Source organism: Fringilla coelebs, assembly GCF_963513975.1.
Source record: "Fringilla coelebs genome assembly, chromosome: 10".
NCBI classification, from domain to species: Eukaryota; Metazoa; Chordata; class Aves; order Passeriformes; family Fringillidae; genus Fringilla; species Fringilla coelebs.
Window position 1 is genome coordinate 16,515,829 of NC_140036.1, and position 15,829 is coordinate 16,531,657.

Consider the following 15,829-nt stretch of genomic DNA (forward strand, 5'->3'; position numbering starts at 1 on the left):
CTGCTCCCTGTCGGACAATTCCTGTGTGGGTCTAGCAGGGTGTCTGCCCTACAACACAAAGACACCTGCTCTCAAGACCTTCAAGCTTTTTCACTTTTCCCTTTCGGACACCTTTGTGTCTCCCCTTGGACAGAGGCCCCACCCTCAGTGGCTGTCGTTCATGCTGGGTGCAGTTTTGGTTGGTGTCTCTGTTTGAAGGCTGGCCTAGGATGGGTCACACTGCTGACAAGACTCTGCCCTGCAGGTACTCCAGGCTGGGATCCATCAGTGAGGTCTGGTAAGAAAGTTGTTGTCGTTGCTAATGGGGATTAATGGTCCAACTTCAAACCCCCTAAACAATATTTACTCTGTATGCCTCCCACACACACCCAGTGGCTGAATCCAGGATGTGAAATGATACCTTTAATTTCCCTGTGGCTCTGAGGATCTCAAGCACAGCAACAGGACAGGCTGACCAAGGCATTGAGTGATTACACAGCTGCCTGTGATGTTTAGGAGCAGCAGCTGGAGATGCCCCTTCCCACAATGTCCTGTGCTAGAGCTGATCACAGACTGCAGGGAAAAGTGGCAGCAGGGCTGGAGAAATCTGTCACAGAAAATGTGCTGCTGTGTGTCACTGAAGCCTCCACATGTGGGGAGTATGGGTGTCACCAAGTGCAGCCCCAGTGGAGCTCCCAGGAGCCCAGCCCAGCATGGCAGTGGTGCTGGTGGGCTCAGGGGAACATGGGTTTTCCAGAGGGACTTGAGTGTCCCCAGGCACTTGGAAAAGCACAATAGTGTGCAGTGCTGCTCGAGAAACTGGTGACAAGGGGACAGTCGGCCCCAAGGGATTAACAGAGAGGGGAGGCCAAGGAGAAGCCTTGGCCAGAGAAGTCAGGACACATTTCTGATGGCCAGCTGGAGGAAGAGAACAGAGATGGGAGTTGTGGAAAGGGCAGAGCAGGGGAAAGCCCTGTTCTGCTGCTGGCTTGCGTGATGGGAGTTTGTTCCTGCTGAGGTACCTTTTTGTAACAGAAAGGAAAACACACAAAACTGACATTTCTTCCCTTCTTTGGACGGTAGGAATGTTTTAATTGAGAAATTTGTTTTAATTACATTAGGTGATATCACAGTCTATTTTACAAGTTTGGGGTAAGAGGATGTGTGGACCAGTTACACAGAAATCCAGCAAAAGGATAAAAATCTACAACATGAGAAAAATGAAAAGGTTAACTTAACCCCAAAATAAAAGCATTGAGAGTTTGGTGTGAATGGAAATGGGAGATTATACCAGGGTCCAGAGAAGTAGAAAGGATGAGACTAACATAAATTTACAGTATTTGTTCTGCATGACCATCGTTTGCCTGTGTTCAGAGACAGCCTCTCTTCCTGAGGGCATCACTAAGCAGATGGCCCCGTCTCTGAGGATTTGGTCTGGTCTTGTCAGAGAAGAAAGCAAAAGAACTGATGGGCAAAGGTCACAACCCACGCTGAGCTGGTCCCCAGGGTCACTGCCTACAGGAGTGTCTTCCACTGGATAGTCGGGGAGGTTCTGCACCAAGAACTGTATGGAGGAAAACTAAAACAGCTCCAAAAAGCCCCATCTCAAACGTAGAAAAGTCTCACTCTGGAAGTGCTTACGAGAAGATCGTCATCATAGAATTTGGTTTCTATAATAACATTACCACTGCAGGAGGAAAGGAGGAGAAAGAAGAGGTGTTAGAAGGACATGGACAGTGATTGCTCCTCTCCATGCTCTCACAAGCCTGGGCTCACACCCTGACCACCCCACAACCTCATCTCTCTGGAGCACTGTCCCGGTCAGGGTCAGTCAGGACTCAGGGATCTCCCAAACACATTCCTGTATGGAATGTTCCTCCCATCCCTCCCCTGTCTGAGCACAGTACTGCTCAGGCTGCAGAGTGCTCGGACAGCAAACTCCTGCTCACTCCTACTGCTAAAAATAAACCAGCAGTCCCAGCATCTTTAGGCCCCTGTCTCCTGCAGGAATTGTGAAAACCAATGGGAATTCTTTTTTTTAGTCTCCTTCTCTGTCCTCTAGTGCTGAGCAAGCTACATCAACCAACATGCCATTTCCCTTAAGATGTGCTTAAATGCAAAGACACAAGCATCTTTTATACAAACAGCAATGGAAATGTGGATTTGGGTGTGACAGAATCTCTGGGGCTTTAACTTGCTGACTTCTGAGATTTTGGTCCATAAAATTAGAACTCTGGGACCATTACAACACCTGGACACCTAAGCAGTGTGATCTGACCTTATCTAAACAACCTGGATCTTGAAAAGCAAAGCAGCAGTTCCACCTTCACTGTGGCTCTTGGTGTGTGTAATACTGGACCTGCTAAGAGTGTAAGGTTTTGCTGCGGTGTGGACAACGCTTGAACTTAAGTGTCAGGGAATGTCCTCAATCTGATACTTGGTCATCTTGGGAACTCTTCATGCACAGTGCCTTGATTAGCACCAAGTATCACATCTCCATTCTCTCCTGGTTTGGAAACACCAAGACAAACATGAGGTCTTTGGGAATATTAGAAAATGAAGGGGTCTCCAAATCTTGGCAGCTGTAAAATGATGACTTCTTTGGGCCACAAATTCCCCTTTGGATTTATTTGGGCTGTGGCATTCTACTGAAAAGCCTCAAGAATGACTTTAGGACACCTCTATAAATAGGAGAGAGAGATCTGGGCTCCCCACTGCAAGTGGACATACTTCAGGGAACAAATGGGACATTGGAAAATACTCAAGGTCATTTGAAAACTACTCTTGACTCCCAGTCCTGAAAACTTCTTGAATTGCTGAGATGATCAAAAGCAACTTGTCAGATGTCTTTGTTTCTTTATTCTGGTTCCCAAATCTGGCTCCTCCAGTACTGACAGTGCCCAGCTCTGGAAGCTGAGGTGTGTGCAGCACCTCTCCAAGGTTCTGAGCAGGCTGTGCCAGGAGCACTATTGGAACACTGGTGCTCTCCTCCAAGCCTGCACTCTTTGAAATGTGCTGTGAATGGGAATCAGTGATGGTAGCTCCCATCCCAGTGCCTCCTCTATGCGACTGGCTTTGCTCCAGACAGGGAATGAGAGGGAAAATGCTGGAGAGGGACATCTTCCAGAGGACACAGTGACCTTGCTGCTCTCTGTCTGCCTCTTGTTGGCAGCAGGGTTCCCAAACCCTTCTGTTTCTGGCAATGCTCTCCTTGTGTGCTTGCCAGCACCCATCCAGCACTGCAGGGAGGATGGTTACCCTTCCCAAGAGCCTCCCTCCAGGAGCCTTTTCCCTCATCCCCCCAGCCTGGCTGCCCACACCAAGCAATGCCCAGCACATGTCACTGTGACACATCTGAGGCATCGCTGCCCTGCTCAGGAGCCCATGTGCACACAGAGCCAGGAGCAGACTTTGTGAGGAGGCTGTGTGAATCTTCCTGCAGGTGACTGTTAAATGACTGATTCCAGCCTGTTAAAGTACTTTAGCCCCGGATACAACTCTGTGCATAGTGTATATAAATGTGTATATACACATGTACACTAAATGTGTATAAGCCAATGTTGAAGACAGAGAAGTTCAGCAAAATGTTACAGTGATGAAACAAACACTAGAACAGCTACTACAGGTGACATATTGCACGAACTGAACTACCTTGGGCAAGAGTCAATCAATAGGTGATTTAAAAATGGCCCAAAAATCTGCTGGGTATTTTCTTCCCTGGATATAACAGGTATTAAGTTGTAAAACATTTTAAAATCCTTTCACGATTCACCTTCCAAAAAAATTAAGCAACTTTATTAAAGAATCAGTTTCACTTTCTCCAAACCTTTATTGCTATATTAATGCAAATTGGACCTGTGGGAAGGAAGGTAATGAGGTTGGCTTAACCCCTTTTATCTCTCAACAACTAAGAGTAGTGAGGTGTTTCAGAGTTGGTAGCAGTTCCCTCTTCTCCTTCCCACCGTTGCCCCCGAGGAAATGCCATGCACTGCTTTTGCTTTGCCTGCTCTCAGACTCTGCAAGCCCAAGGCACTCACGTTAAAACGTTAGCCGGCATCATCTGTGATTCAGGTGCTGCCTCTATCAAGGACTGCCAAGTGTTTGTGGAGTTAGGAATCACAAAACCAAATTCAAAGAACCATTCTGCAAAGTAAAAAAAAAGATCCAGAGGCATTTGAAAGAAGAAAAGTCACAAATGGTCCTTTTGATTTTCACCTGATAGGCTGGGGAACTCCCTAAACTGTCCTGCTGGGCTGCCAACATTTAAATTACTTTGTACAGCTTAAACTGCACTGAACCCTGCCCTCCTCTTAGAGCAGATACTCCCTTTCTAAAATCGCTGATGGTACTGGTAAGGTCACACCACTTCCGTGGCATTCGGTGAAAATTTCAACACACCCAATTGGGAACAGGGAAACCGCCCTCCTCCTGTTGCAGACATCCTGGGATCCAGCTCAGGTTAAGTAGCAACTGGATGCCCAAAAGACACTGAGCTCAATGTTTTATCTGCCCCTTCTCCAGCCCAGATTAAGAGCAGCACTGCAGTGAGGGGGGTCAGAGGTGCAGTTGTGGGGCCATTGTCACTGCTGAAACCCAGGTAAAGCAGAGGCTCCAGCCTGACACTCTGAGGAAGACCCAGGAATTCCAGTGATAGCTGACTCTGAAATAGCCTGTTTCCTTGCCTCAGGCAGCCTGTGGTGGATTTATGCCCTCAGGCATGATTACCCAGCTTTTTTGCTTACATAACAAAGTGTTAATACACTTATGAAATGCTATCCCTAATACGGTGGCCCATTAGTCCTGACAAGATGAGTGCTTCAGAGCTACTCTGAAAAATTAAAATCACCACAATCAACCCATTTTAGTCACTCTAATCCCTGCCCTGCTGGGGGTCAGTCCCTGAGCTGCAGCACACAGAGCACATCCATACCTTCTAGACACTGCCCTTTGAAATAAACTTTCTGTTCCAGACGGAATTTTTCCATTTGTTCTGCTGAGGAAAAGTTTAACTCCCGAGATACTGCTTTGCATTTCAGGATTTTTTTAGGAACTCGAGCTGTGAAACAGATAAGGAAGCATTATTTGGGCACCATAAAATCCAGCTTCAGCAGTTACTATTATTCTATACTTGGAAATAATAATTAGGACTAATACAAGATCATAGCAGCAGGAAGAATACAAACACAAATGACTTTGTTTTTACATTTGCAAGAGTGAAATCCAAGATGCAAATACCTTAAGTATCCTGCCCACAGCCAAGAATGAAATTTATGACAGAATCAGGGATACAATACTGATCTCTCAGAACCAGACTCCTGGTTCGCAGTTCTTTGTTACTAAACCCCATCATTTTTCAAGTTGAAATATATGATGCAATTTAAATTTTTACTTTCAGAATTGTGCTGAAGATCATTGGCAGCCAAAGGGCTGCTTAGCACACCAAGCTCCTTAGCCCTTCTCACTTTTCCTTTCCTTTCAGAATGTGCATCCCCAGAGCAAACCACAAACGTGTGTCTCTCAGCCCAGCAGCACTTCCTCAGCCATCTCAGAGCTCTGGGAAGTGTCCTGTAGAAGTAAATGCTTATTCCTTTAACACTGGGACCTGCCCAGGCTGTAGAGCCAGAACCACACTGGAAGGTTTAAGAGAGCAATTTGACAATCCATGTTTCTGGGCTCTTGCAACGGGTGAGACACCAACAGCAAGTGGAAAACTGTACCTGGTAGATATTTCACAAGATGATTTTTTTTTTAGAGGTGGAGGAGTAAGAGAAGGGACAGTTAGAGAGCACTGATTAGGAGTCCTGCTCAGAAGAGTATGAGGGGGGAGTCAAACCAGTAAAAATCTCCCAAGCCCCCATACTTCAGTGGAGTGATTGTGCAAAATTCCTTCCTGCATATTAGAGAGTGTTTCATGTGAATTTTTTAGAAATAAAGAGGGGAGGGAAGACAGCTGGCATGTGCTTTATGAGCCAAACTGTTCCAAAATGGAAGGCATATCAAAACATCCATGAGCAGGGAGCAGGCTGGTGTTTAATAAATGCAGGAGTTTCCCAAACCCCAGGCAAATCTATCTAATGTAGAGCAGTTTAATGGAGTAGAACCTTGATACAACAGCAATCTCAGGAGCTGGAGGCTTAGTGAATGTAAGCCAGCATCCTACCCCAAGGAGAAGTACACAGTTTGGTTAAAAAAAAAAAAAAGATTAAAAAAAAATTAGAAGTGTAAGGCAAGAGTTTTAAATGTAAAAGTTCTCTAATTATTTTTATGGGATTTTTTTTGCACCATGGAAACCTGCATGGCACCATCCTTTACTGCCCTCACCAGTACAGACTACACCATTGTGGATAAACATCCCTTTACAATTAAGTGTAAAATGACTTGTTAAAACTCTTCTGCAATTTAGTAATTTCATTTCTTTCATCCCCAAGACAGAGTCCTGAGAATGTTTGTTTTAACATAGTAAAACTACCAATAAATAGTTACTTTTAATAAAAGTAGGACTATGTTGTCTTTAAGCATATGATTTAAGACATTTTAATTTACATTTATACCATCAAGCCAAAATTTTAATTGAAATTATTTATTTTAAGCTCATTTTACTTTTATTTCTCCCTTTTTTCTATTAAAAATAGAAAAGAAGGGAGTTTGAGTCTCATCAGTTAAATCCATTTTAAAACATGCAGGGATGCAGATAAGCATAGACTTAATCCTAAATTTACTAGTGCTTTTTGTTAACTTGAGGATGTACTATACCTGCACATTTATTTAAGCACTTCCATGGTTAACATACATTTAGTCAGATGCTTAATGCTGATTAGATTAGAAAGTGTTGCATGACACATATCTTATTTACTCACAAGTAATTTTGGGTCCAACCATTTAGTTAGAAACTAAAATTCAATTAAAATACTCATATAATTATGTTTTCATTTCATTTAAATAAAGCTACCTTAAATATTTGGGACATTGAAGAAAGCAAGTTATCTTAGCCAAACTGATTTTACATTTTAAACTACACCTTTTCTTAGATAGTGAAAGGACTATTTGTATGTCATGAATGAAAGGTGGCTGTGGGGATTCTGTGAGAGCTACACCTCAGCAGCTTACCCCAAGATTTGCTTGTATATTGGAAGAAACCAAACTTTACAGATTTGCATCTTCCAAATTGCCTCCCAGTTTCAAATGCCCTGTCACTGAATGGAGATGACAGGAAAAGCTCCTGCTGTCAAATGCTGGTTTAGATGATTAATTCTAGTTTCAGGTGCTCGGGCTGTGATTTCTACTACTTAAGGCAGTTTAATGTTAAGACTTTGGCAGCAATCCAGTACCACATTAATATTGTTTTTATTTCATTTAAGTGGTAATAATAAATTAAGGTAGTAATACAGTATCATGATTTGAAACTTAAAGAGTTCATTTTATAAAGAAACTTGTACTTAAATAAAATATAAAAAGCAAATAGAAGTCCTGTTTAAGGAAAATGTATTTTATTCACTCTGCTATATATTTGGTTCTTTGTTTGCTATGTCTAGACTATGATTTGCCCTGAATGGCTACAGAACATAGACATGCACACAAGTACTATATAATAACTTTAAGACACGTATGGATTTAATTTTAGAGCAATTATTCTGTTTGTCCTCACTGCTTTTGCTGCAGGACTGTAGCAGAACTGCATTTCTCCACACCTTTTAATTCAACATCAGATTACCCTGCTTTGTTGGATGTCTCCCCCCTTCTCAGCCTATTTATTAAGCATGACCCATCTACCTCAGATTTCTTTTCTAGCTAAGACATACAAGAACTGCTTTTTTTGCCTCTTCTGCCAAGGAAGACCATCCTCCCATCTGTAATCTTTTCAGTGCCTTCTCCTAATAGCTCTCCTCTGCATCTGCCTCAGTTTGCAGTCATCCATCTTCTAGATGGATGAGTGAACTGTGCACCAGATAGGATCTTAACTATTCCTTGTACAATGGGCATTAATCTCAGGCCAGAGTATGTTTTAATTAATTCCCCAAGTTCCTCTGATGGAGATGACAGTTCCTGTTTTATTTGCAATGAAAATCTGAGGCACAGTGAGGTGATATGATTTGCCCAAGTGACAAAGGTGACATCTGCCCTTCAAAGCAGGGGTATGTTTGCAACTCAGGTGACCCAGACATGCAGCACCACCCAGCCCCAAATGCACAATGCAGTCACACAGTACCTTCATGTTCCACTCCAGGTACAGACAGATCTTCTGTTCCTTGCCAGAGGATTTTCCCTGTTTCTGCATCCCGAAGGTTCATCCAATTTCTGAATGGGAAGCAAATAAGGAAAACAAGCTATCCCTATCCCTAAATGCTGTGTGTAGTATTTTTTGCTGAGCTCTGAAATAGGCTACTCCAGCTGAGTTTCAGCCATGGTTTCTGGTTCTCAGGAGGCCAAGGAAATGAGATGCTTTTTACCTGAGAATAAATAAACAAACCAACCCCTGACTGGAAAGAATGCAACAAGAGTTATATAGCCACAGATTTCGTTTTCACTTTAGACTGGAGCTTGTTAACCTCATTTATCATTTTCCACTGCTTCTGAAGGATAAAGGCAGTGTCACTGTGCTGTGGAGAAGCAAGAACATTGCTAACAATAACAGATTGTTACACAAACAATTGCTCTTCTCCAGCATTTGAAAATGGCTAGGAAAAGGAGTCCTTTCTACATAACATGAGAAAAAGAATAACATCCAATCCAGCTCGTTTTCTTAGCTTACAAAATACTAATATCAAGGGTTGTTCTATTGCTGTTGACCTCGTAACTGCCACTCATGGGAATTCTTCAGCTGCTGAGTGCTAGGCAAAGAGAAATCTCTTTTCACTCTCAGCAAGTGAGGCTGTGCCAGCTTCCAAAACGTCCTGAGTAGTGAATTAGTGACTAAATCTATAGGCAAGTAGGAAATATTCATATTTCCAAAGGGACAGTTAACAATGATCTTAAGTACACCTTTGCAAAATCTCTCTCCCAGGGTAACTCAGACACTGACAGCTCAGAACGAGGAGCCTGCACATCTGCATGATGCCATCCTGAACAGGGACACAGCCATTCATAAGCCACAGGATCTCGTACTCCACAGCTCCTCAGGGTGGCTCTGAGGATTCACCAGTGTCAACACCAGAGACTGAACAGAGCAGGATCTGTGGGATGAGCCCACACAAACCAGAGCCATTCCAGGAGCTCCCTTTGGCTGCTTTATGGCAGCACACCCTTCGCAGTACTGTTGTTGTACTGTCTACAACAACTGCTCAAGGAACTGCCTGGGGAGGTGGAGACAGAAGAGGGATAATATGGACCTTGACATGGGTATAAATAGGAGCTGTTGGAGATTTGCATATTGAACTCATCCTCTAATACACAGTTTCCAGGCAGACTCACACAAACTCAACACACTGATCACATTTTTCCAGAGCTCCCAGGAAGAAATGGATGCTTTAGCAAATTTTGCATCACAGAGGGACATTTGTTTTAAAATTCTGTGTGTGGAGGAGGGGAAGGGAAGATGGCTGCTTCAGCAGAGATGTGAGGATTCTTTCCCTTGCTGAAGGCTGGTCAGACTTTCTATGCCCCACTGAAAAGACAAAGAGAATGTGTGCACAGGGTCTGTTCACATAAAACTTAGCAACAACTTGGAGCATGGGAAGAGGGAACATAGGGCAGCCTGCTTACGTCCTTCTATGCTTGTTCCAAACACATTGTATCTACCACTTGTTCTGGGATTAGGGCAAAAGAGAAAGGGGCAGAAGATGAAAAGCATCCTCTGAGGGCTCCATTTGACACCTCCATATCCTAGCAGGAAGCTGCAAAGTGGAGCTCTTCCCAGCCAGCAACCCAAGGGAGACAGGGACTGGCAGGGAAGTCAGAGAGAGAAAATGAACAGCAGAAGGGCAAGAAGAACCTGCAGCAGGGCTGGCCATTTCATGTGGTGCTAGCTGAAAAACTCCAAGTCCTCAGCCAACACAACCTGCAGGACGGAACTGCCCCAACAGTAATTTATAATGCCAAAAAAATCCACCATTTTTCCATACATCTTCCCACACACAAACATACAAATTAGCCAGAGTGAAGCTATTTGCATAGAAAGCAGTGTGCCATCTATCAAATGCCATGTACGATGGAAAAATAACAAATGAGACAATCTGAGCATCTCACTGACACACTCATTTATCTTCCCAACACTATGCCACACAAACACTCTTAACTATTAGCTGAACAGTAATTTAGTAAATTGGGCACTTGATTATCAAAAACCTGTACTACCTTTAAAAAATGGTCCTCTCACAAGTATTTATTTGCTGTTTGCTCACTATCAATATCAGTCAGAGTTATGAGCTCTCAGGTTTGGCCACAGGCTGTGTAGTGCCAAACTGAGCACTAGCCGAGTTCCTCTGAACTGGGAATGAAACACTGACCAGGACAGCAGAGCCAGCACTGTAAAGGAACTGATCCAGCCTCTCAGTTGCTCTATCACTACTGTAACTAATGGACCATTCCTTTTCCTTGCCATGACTTGCCCTGCCTTCCCATCCCTCTTCCCTTGTGAATTTTTGGAGCACTTTACAATCACATTCACCAGTTTCAAAAGTATTATATTAGAAGTGCCCTTCAGTGAGAAGTAGCCTGACAGCTTAATTATGATCCTTACTTGAAATACACAGTTATGTGACCTATTATTTCTGGTGAGAGAAAACACTGCTGTACACTTCTGACCTCTGTAACTTCTCCCTATCAGGATTCCTCTCAGTCCAGTCCAAGAAAGGTGATACAAGTTATGCTGCTGTGCTGAACAATGTTAACATTTAAAATGTACGTTAACATTTGGGGTGTTGGACATCTCTAAAGTGCTATCTGGCTTTATTTTGTTTATGCATATTCCACTGTAAAAGTAAATCCATGCAGGACAGCCTGCCCCATGATCTGTATTATGACTGTAAAATTCAAGATAAAGAATAAATAAAAAAGCTCAAGGCTCTACCCCTGCTGATGAGACCATGCATCAGCAACGCATGCCACAGTTCCTAGAAAATATCTTGTATTTAAACAACCTGAACGTTGCTAGCCCATTGTAAATTCCTTATCAAATAAATAAAGGTTTAATGTCAGTGTAGTCAAAGGCTTTCCGACCTTGACAAGTCCATGTGCTGGTTCAGGGCATGCTTTTCCAACTTCTGCAAGTGATGAAATAAAATCAACCTGCTAATCAGTGTATACAAAGAGTAAAAATTTGTGGATCCAGACATACTTGGAGGGATCAGAATACACTAGGCAGTTAACAAGTTTTTTCCCAGTAACTAAACATTATTAAAAGGGAAGAACAAATAATCAGATCTTAAAAGCACAGACACACATACAATCTCTTTCTATTGGAAAAAATACTTCAGGTACAAGAGGTTAATTATTTTAAAAATAATAAACGTTTAAAAAGAAACAGGCATCTGAAAAAAGTTTTAGTCAAAACTGAGATAAAGTATAAAATTTTAATGGAATTAAAAAAAAAAGAGGCAAACCCCATCACAAGTGATTTTTTGACACGGGAATACCTGACAAAGCAGCAGCTGTACTGCTTACCTAGTTAGGAGCTTATCAACACTATTTCTGTCAGCTTGGATAGGAAGGCTGGTAATAGGACATACCCCAGAGTGAAGAAAATGGAGATCTTGAACGAAACCCACACACACTATTATCTTCTAATGTGTTTAATTGGTTTAAGATTCTTCCACCCCAGCATGAGAGACATTGTTACTAAAAATAAAGAGTGCTCCACCTCCTGAGCAGCAGTGGAGACCTGCAGGCAGAATGACGAGGGCATTTTAAGCATTATTGAAAAGGAGAAAGTAAATTCATATTGGTCTGATGCAATTACTCTTTTTTGAAGAGGTTCATATAAAGCCATTTAACAGGGGTAGTTAAGAGCAAGTAGGAAGCCAGGCAGTTCCAGCTGTGTGAAGTTTATATATGTGGGGGGGGGAGAAGGAAAAATACAGTGTATTCCTAATACAGTTTCTCACTCTTTGACCATTAAATTTTCATTAATTTGTATTTTGGAGGCTTGGGGTGGGTTTTTTTTTGGCAATGATGTCTGATTTACGACTCAATAGATCAAATACTCTTCAATCCTGAAGTCAAGAAAGGATTAGTCAGAACAGCAGAAGGAAGGGTGTATGTTGATCTATTTATATTCCACCACCTATTGGGTCAGCAAAGCCTTACATAAAAGCTTTGTAGTAGCTGGAACTTGACTTGCTTTATATACATTACATGAATTAGCTCCCTCACAGACCTATTTTCCTTAGCCTGATGAAGGGAAATGGTTTGTACATTTCTAAATTCAAATTTTGCTTTCTTTAATACCTCTGATGTCAGGAGTTCTTTCTTTTTTGTATCTGTCATAGACATCGCTTGGTTCAAACAAATCAGAATGTACATCCTTTATCTTTCAGTGTATTAGCATTGCAAAAGATTGCCTTGGATTACCACACTTGTAATTAAGAGTAGCCTTGAGGAAGAGAATGAATACAAACAAAATTTATCATTAAAGTAGTAGGGAGTTAAAAGAAGTCTGCCTCAATCTCCCTGACTATTATTTGTATGTTGTAATCTTTAGCACTTCTTGAATATCTCAAAGGCAGTGGCAAACAGTAGGTATCGTTTCTCTTACTAAAATGATCCATTTTTCATTTTATTCCTTGCTATGTCTACACCATTCTAAAACCTCAGGAACTGCTGCACTCTTACATTTCATAATAAAAACAAGGCTAATGTTCATAACTACTCCTAGAAGGAAGGTCTTTCATCATCCCTGCTAGCTTTTTTTTTTTCCCACATGAAATGTAGCATTAAAAAAGTTCACTACCTGCCAGGTGCAAACAACATCTCAACAACATGTTAATGAGACCTGTCCTCTGGGAGAAGGTGGAGCTGAAAACCCTGAACAATTCAGACAACAATCTCTGCTGCAGACCCAGAAAAGCTTCTGATCAGAACTCACCAACCTTCACTCCTGATTTTACATGGTCTGTTGTGAAAAGCGGACAAAATCAGGCAGTCATGGCATAGGAAAGCATGTTACCTTACAGGGAAGTAAAGATCAAACTTTAGGGATTATATTATATCAGACATATTTTCCCAGAAGTACATTTTCATCTCAGTTGTTTCAATCCAGTCTGAGGAATAAGGACCAATATAAATTATGCAAACTACCAAACCACGAAGCAGACCACCTAAATGGCCTTACACTTTTCCTCCACTCATGCCACTCATGCTGTAATTTTATGCCATCTCTACTCCCACTTTTTATTACAATTCCCAAATCACTCTTCCACAGAACTCCTAATTGTGTGCTTAAATTTAAGCATATGCACAGACGTTCTGCTGATTCAGGTCCTTGAATTCACTCTGTTCACACTCATGAGAAATGCTGCTGTCTGCTGTTTAATAAGCCACAAGAACACAGGCTGGCAGTGTTCCTCCTAGCCTAAGGATGAAATTTAGTGCAAAATCCTTTCTACTGAATGAGAATCCATCCATTCTGTGTACAGGAATACCAAAACACAAAACATGGAAGTTATTCTTCAAACTTTACTGGAGCCTTGGGGTATAGTACTGTCAACTTCTGCTTTCAGAAAGCAGCACACTTTGTTGAGTTCCTGATTAGACAGAAAACATGCTGTGACAGTTCTTACAGGGGCAGAACTTTTTAAAAACTCATCTATTATAAACCAACTTTCCTGGAGTGATGCACAAGATACGGGTTACTGTGCTCCCAAAATGATGGGAGGTGCTGGAAAGGTGCTCTATTAAATCCTCAAATGGAAGGAAGCCAATTATCCCTTCAAAGCACTCCTGGCACTCCTTCACTTGCTGTAAAACAGCCTGCTTTTAAAGTCTTCTGTACAAAACAAATTGCTGTACAACAGAAGCCAGGGAGATCCACAGATTAATGTGAACCACATGACAAAATGCAGCAAAAATCCTCAGCAACCAACAAAGTAATTTCACAGCAAATTATGTAATCAGAGGGATATATTTAACAGCTACAGCATCACAGCAAAAAGATCAACACAATATCATGTACTTGTATACTTTGTACTTCCCTTTATACTTTCTGCCTTACATCTTTGTGTGTCTCTGCACAAATCTGGTATCACACAATGAATTTCCATCTAACATCCATCAGACAGTTCTGGATTAAGCTGCTCTTGGCCCATATTTGGAAAGACAGTTACACAAGTTACCGCACACCATGCCAACCTTACCTTAGCTGCAATAGATTTTGCTAAAAGGGCAGAAATTAATATTGCTCCCTTCTATTGTGTAAAGCAGACAGAGCTCTGACCATTCCCGCTGGGCAGTGAAGCTCCAGTACTCCCTGCTGTGTGTCACATCCTCCCTGCACCTTGGGTAACCATTTTGAAGCTGAGCTATGTTCACACCAAGATTTAATCTCTGAATACATTTTAACTTAGCAGGGCTCATGTTGAGGCACACTGCAGAAGTCTGCAACAAAAATGCAGCCTAGGTCCATTCACAGCCAGATCAGCTGCAATGGGATGCCAATAGAGAAGTACAGAACCTGTTCACCTCTACAAACATTGGAAATGAAGTAAACCTATGTCTAGCATTTGCTAATAAAAATTTTATCCAGTGAAACATCTGTGTTTTCAAACAGTTTAGGTTGAAAGACACAAATATTATTGAGTATTTTCATCAAAATGAACAACACCCATCTCTACACCACGGCATCCTAGTGACATCAGGTAGCAAAATAAGGCAGAGTTTAAATTAATGTTCAATTTTCACTGTTGGCAATTAACTGTCTGAAAATATTCAGTGAAATCTCGCCAAATCTTAAATATTTAAATCGGAATTCGTGACACTTATAGTAGTCTTAACAAAAGCAGGTACCTGTAATAAAACAATGAAGATGGAGAGCTGTTAGACTCTGGAAGGAGAAGTGTCCAGCATGGGCAGGCAGGGTGAGAGAATGTTTTGTTTCTTTGGTAATAACCACAAGTATTGCCAACTAAGCCAGACTTCCATTTCACTGACTCTTCCTCTCTCCCTCAAAGCAAAGGAGCAAGAAACAAATGGGTGTACATTTTAAAGGAAAGAGTTACAGACCTACTGAAGATGAAGCTAAGGGTCATCAGGAGGGAAAAAGGAATAAATTAAAGTGGTTTGCAAGGAGCTGATCAGGGATGTAGACACTATTGCTTCAGGATGAGTCAGATGAAGTTCAGATGAGTCTAGTCTGAAGAAGCTTAACTCTTAGAAAGTCCAGCAATTTTTTGTCACTGCTGAGCAATAGAAACTGATTTAGGCATTTGCAAGTAACCTTTGATTTCTTCAGACAAAAGCAACAATGTGTAACACTCCTGAGCAGCTCCTGCCTGCAGCAGATGAAGAGACTGCCCTGTTACCCTGGCACACCAGCAAAGCCTTCAAGACAAGGCTCCTGGAGAGCATGCCAGGCACTTCTCTGGGAACTAAGCTCAACCCAGGAGGACTAAACCACTTCTAATCCCAACCCAAACCCCATACTCTAAGATTTGAGATCCCTAACAAAAAAATTTAAAGTAAATCCCAAAATTGTGGCACAATGAATACAATGTTGTTCAAAGTGGGAAAAAGCTCCAAGTCAAATCTACACACACATCACTGGCTTGGAGGGGCAGATTCCCCTCTCAGAGCAAACAAGCTGCCTTCTGTGCCAGATCTGTTTGCTGCTATTAAAAATGTGCTTTGTTTCCTTTAGAGACAGATGTTAAAACAGTTCCTAGAACCAGAAAACAGTGCCAAAATAAAAGCAAGCTGAAGCAAT

General features: G+C 42.0%; 1 protein-coding gene across 1 annotated transcript in view; it reads right to left on the reverse strand.

Moving 5' to 3' along the window:
- Positions 1-1,052: 1,052 nt before the first annotated feature.
- The window catches only part of PDE6D (phosphodiesterase 6D), a 33,143-nt gene continuing 18,366 nt past the window's right edge, over positions 1,053-15,829 (reverse strand). The window contains exons 2-5 of the mRNA XM_084212412.1: positions 8,186-8,274; positions 4,910-5,035; positions 4,017-4,122; positions 1,053-1,666 (exon numbers count right to left, since the gene is read on the reverse strand). Of these exons, the coding sequence (XP_084068538.1) occupies positions 1,585-1,666; positions 4,017-4,122; positions 4,910-5,035; positions 8,186-8,274 (403 nt within the window). The 3' untranslated portion in view covers positions 1,053-1,584. The remainder of the gene's footprint in view (positions 1,667-4,016; positions 4,123-4,909; positions 5,036-8,185; positions 8,275-15,829) is intronic.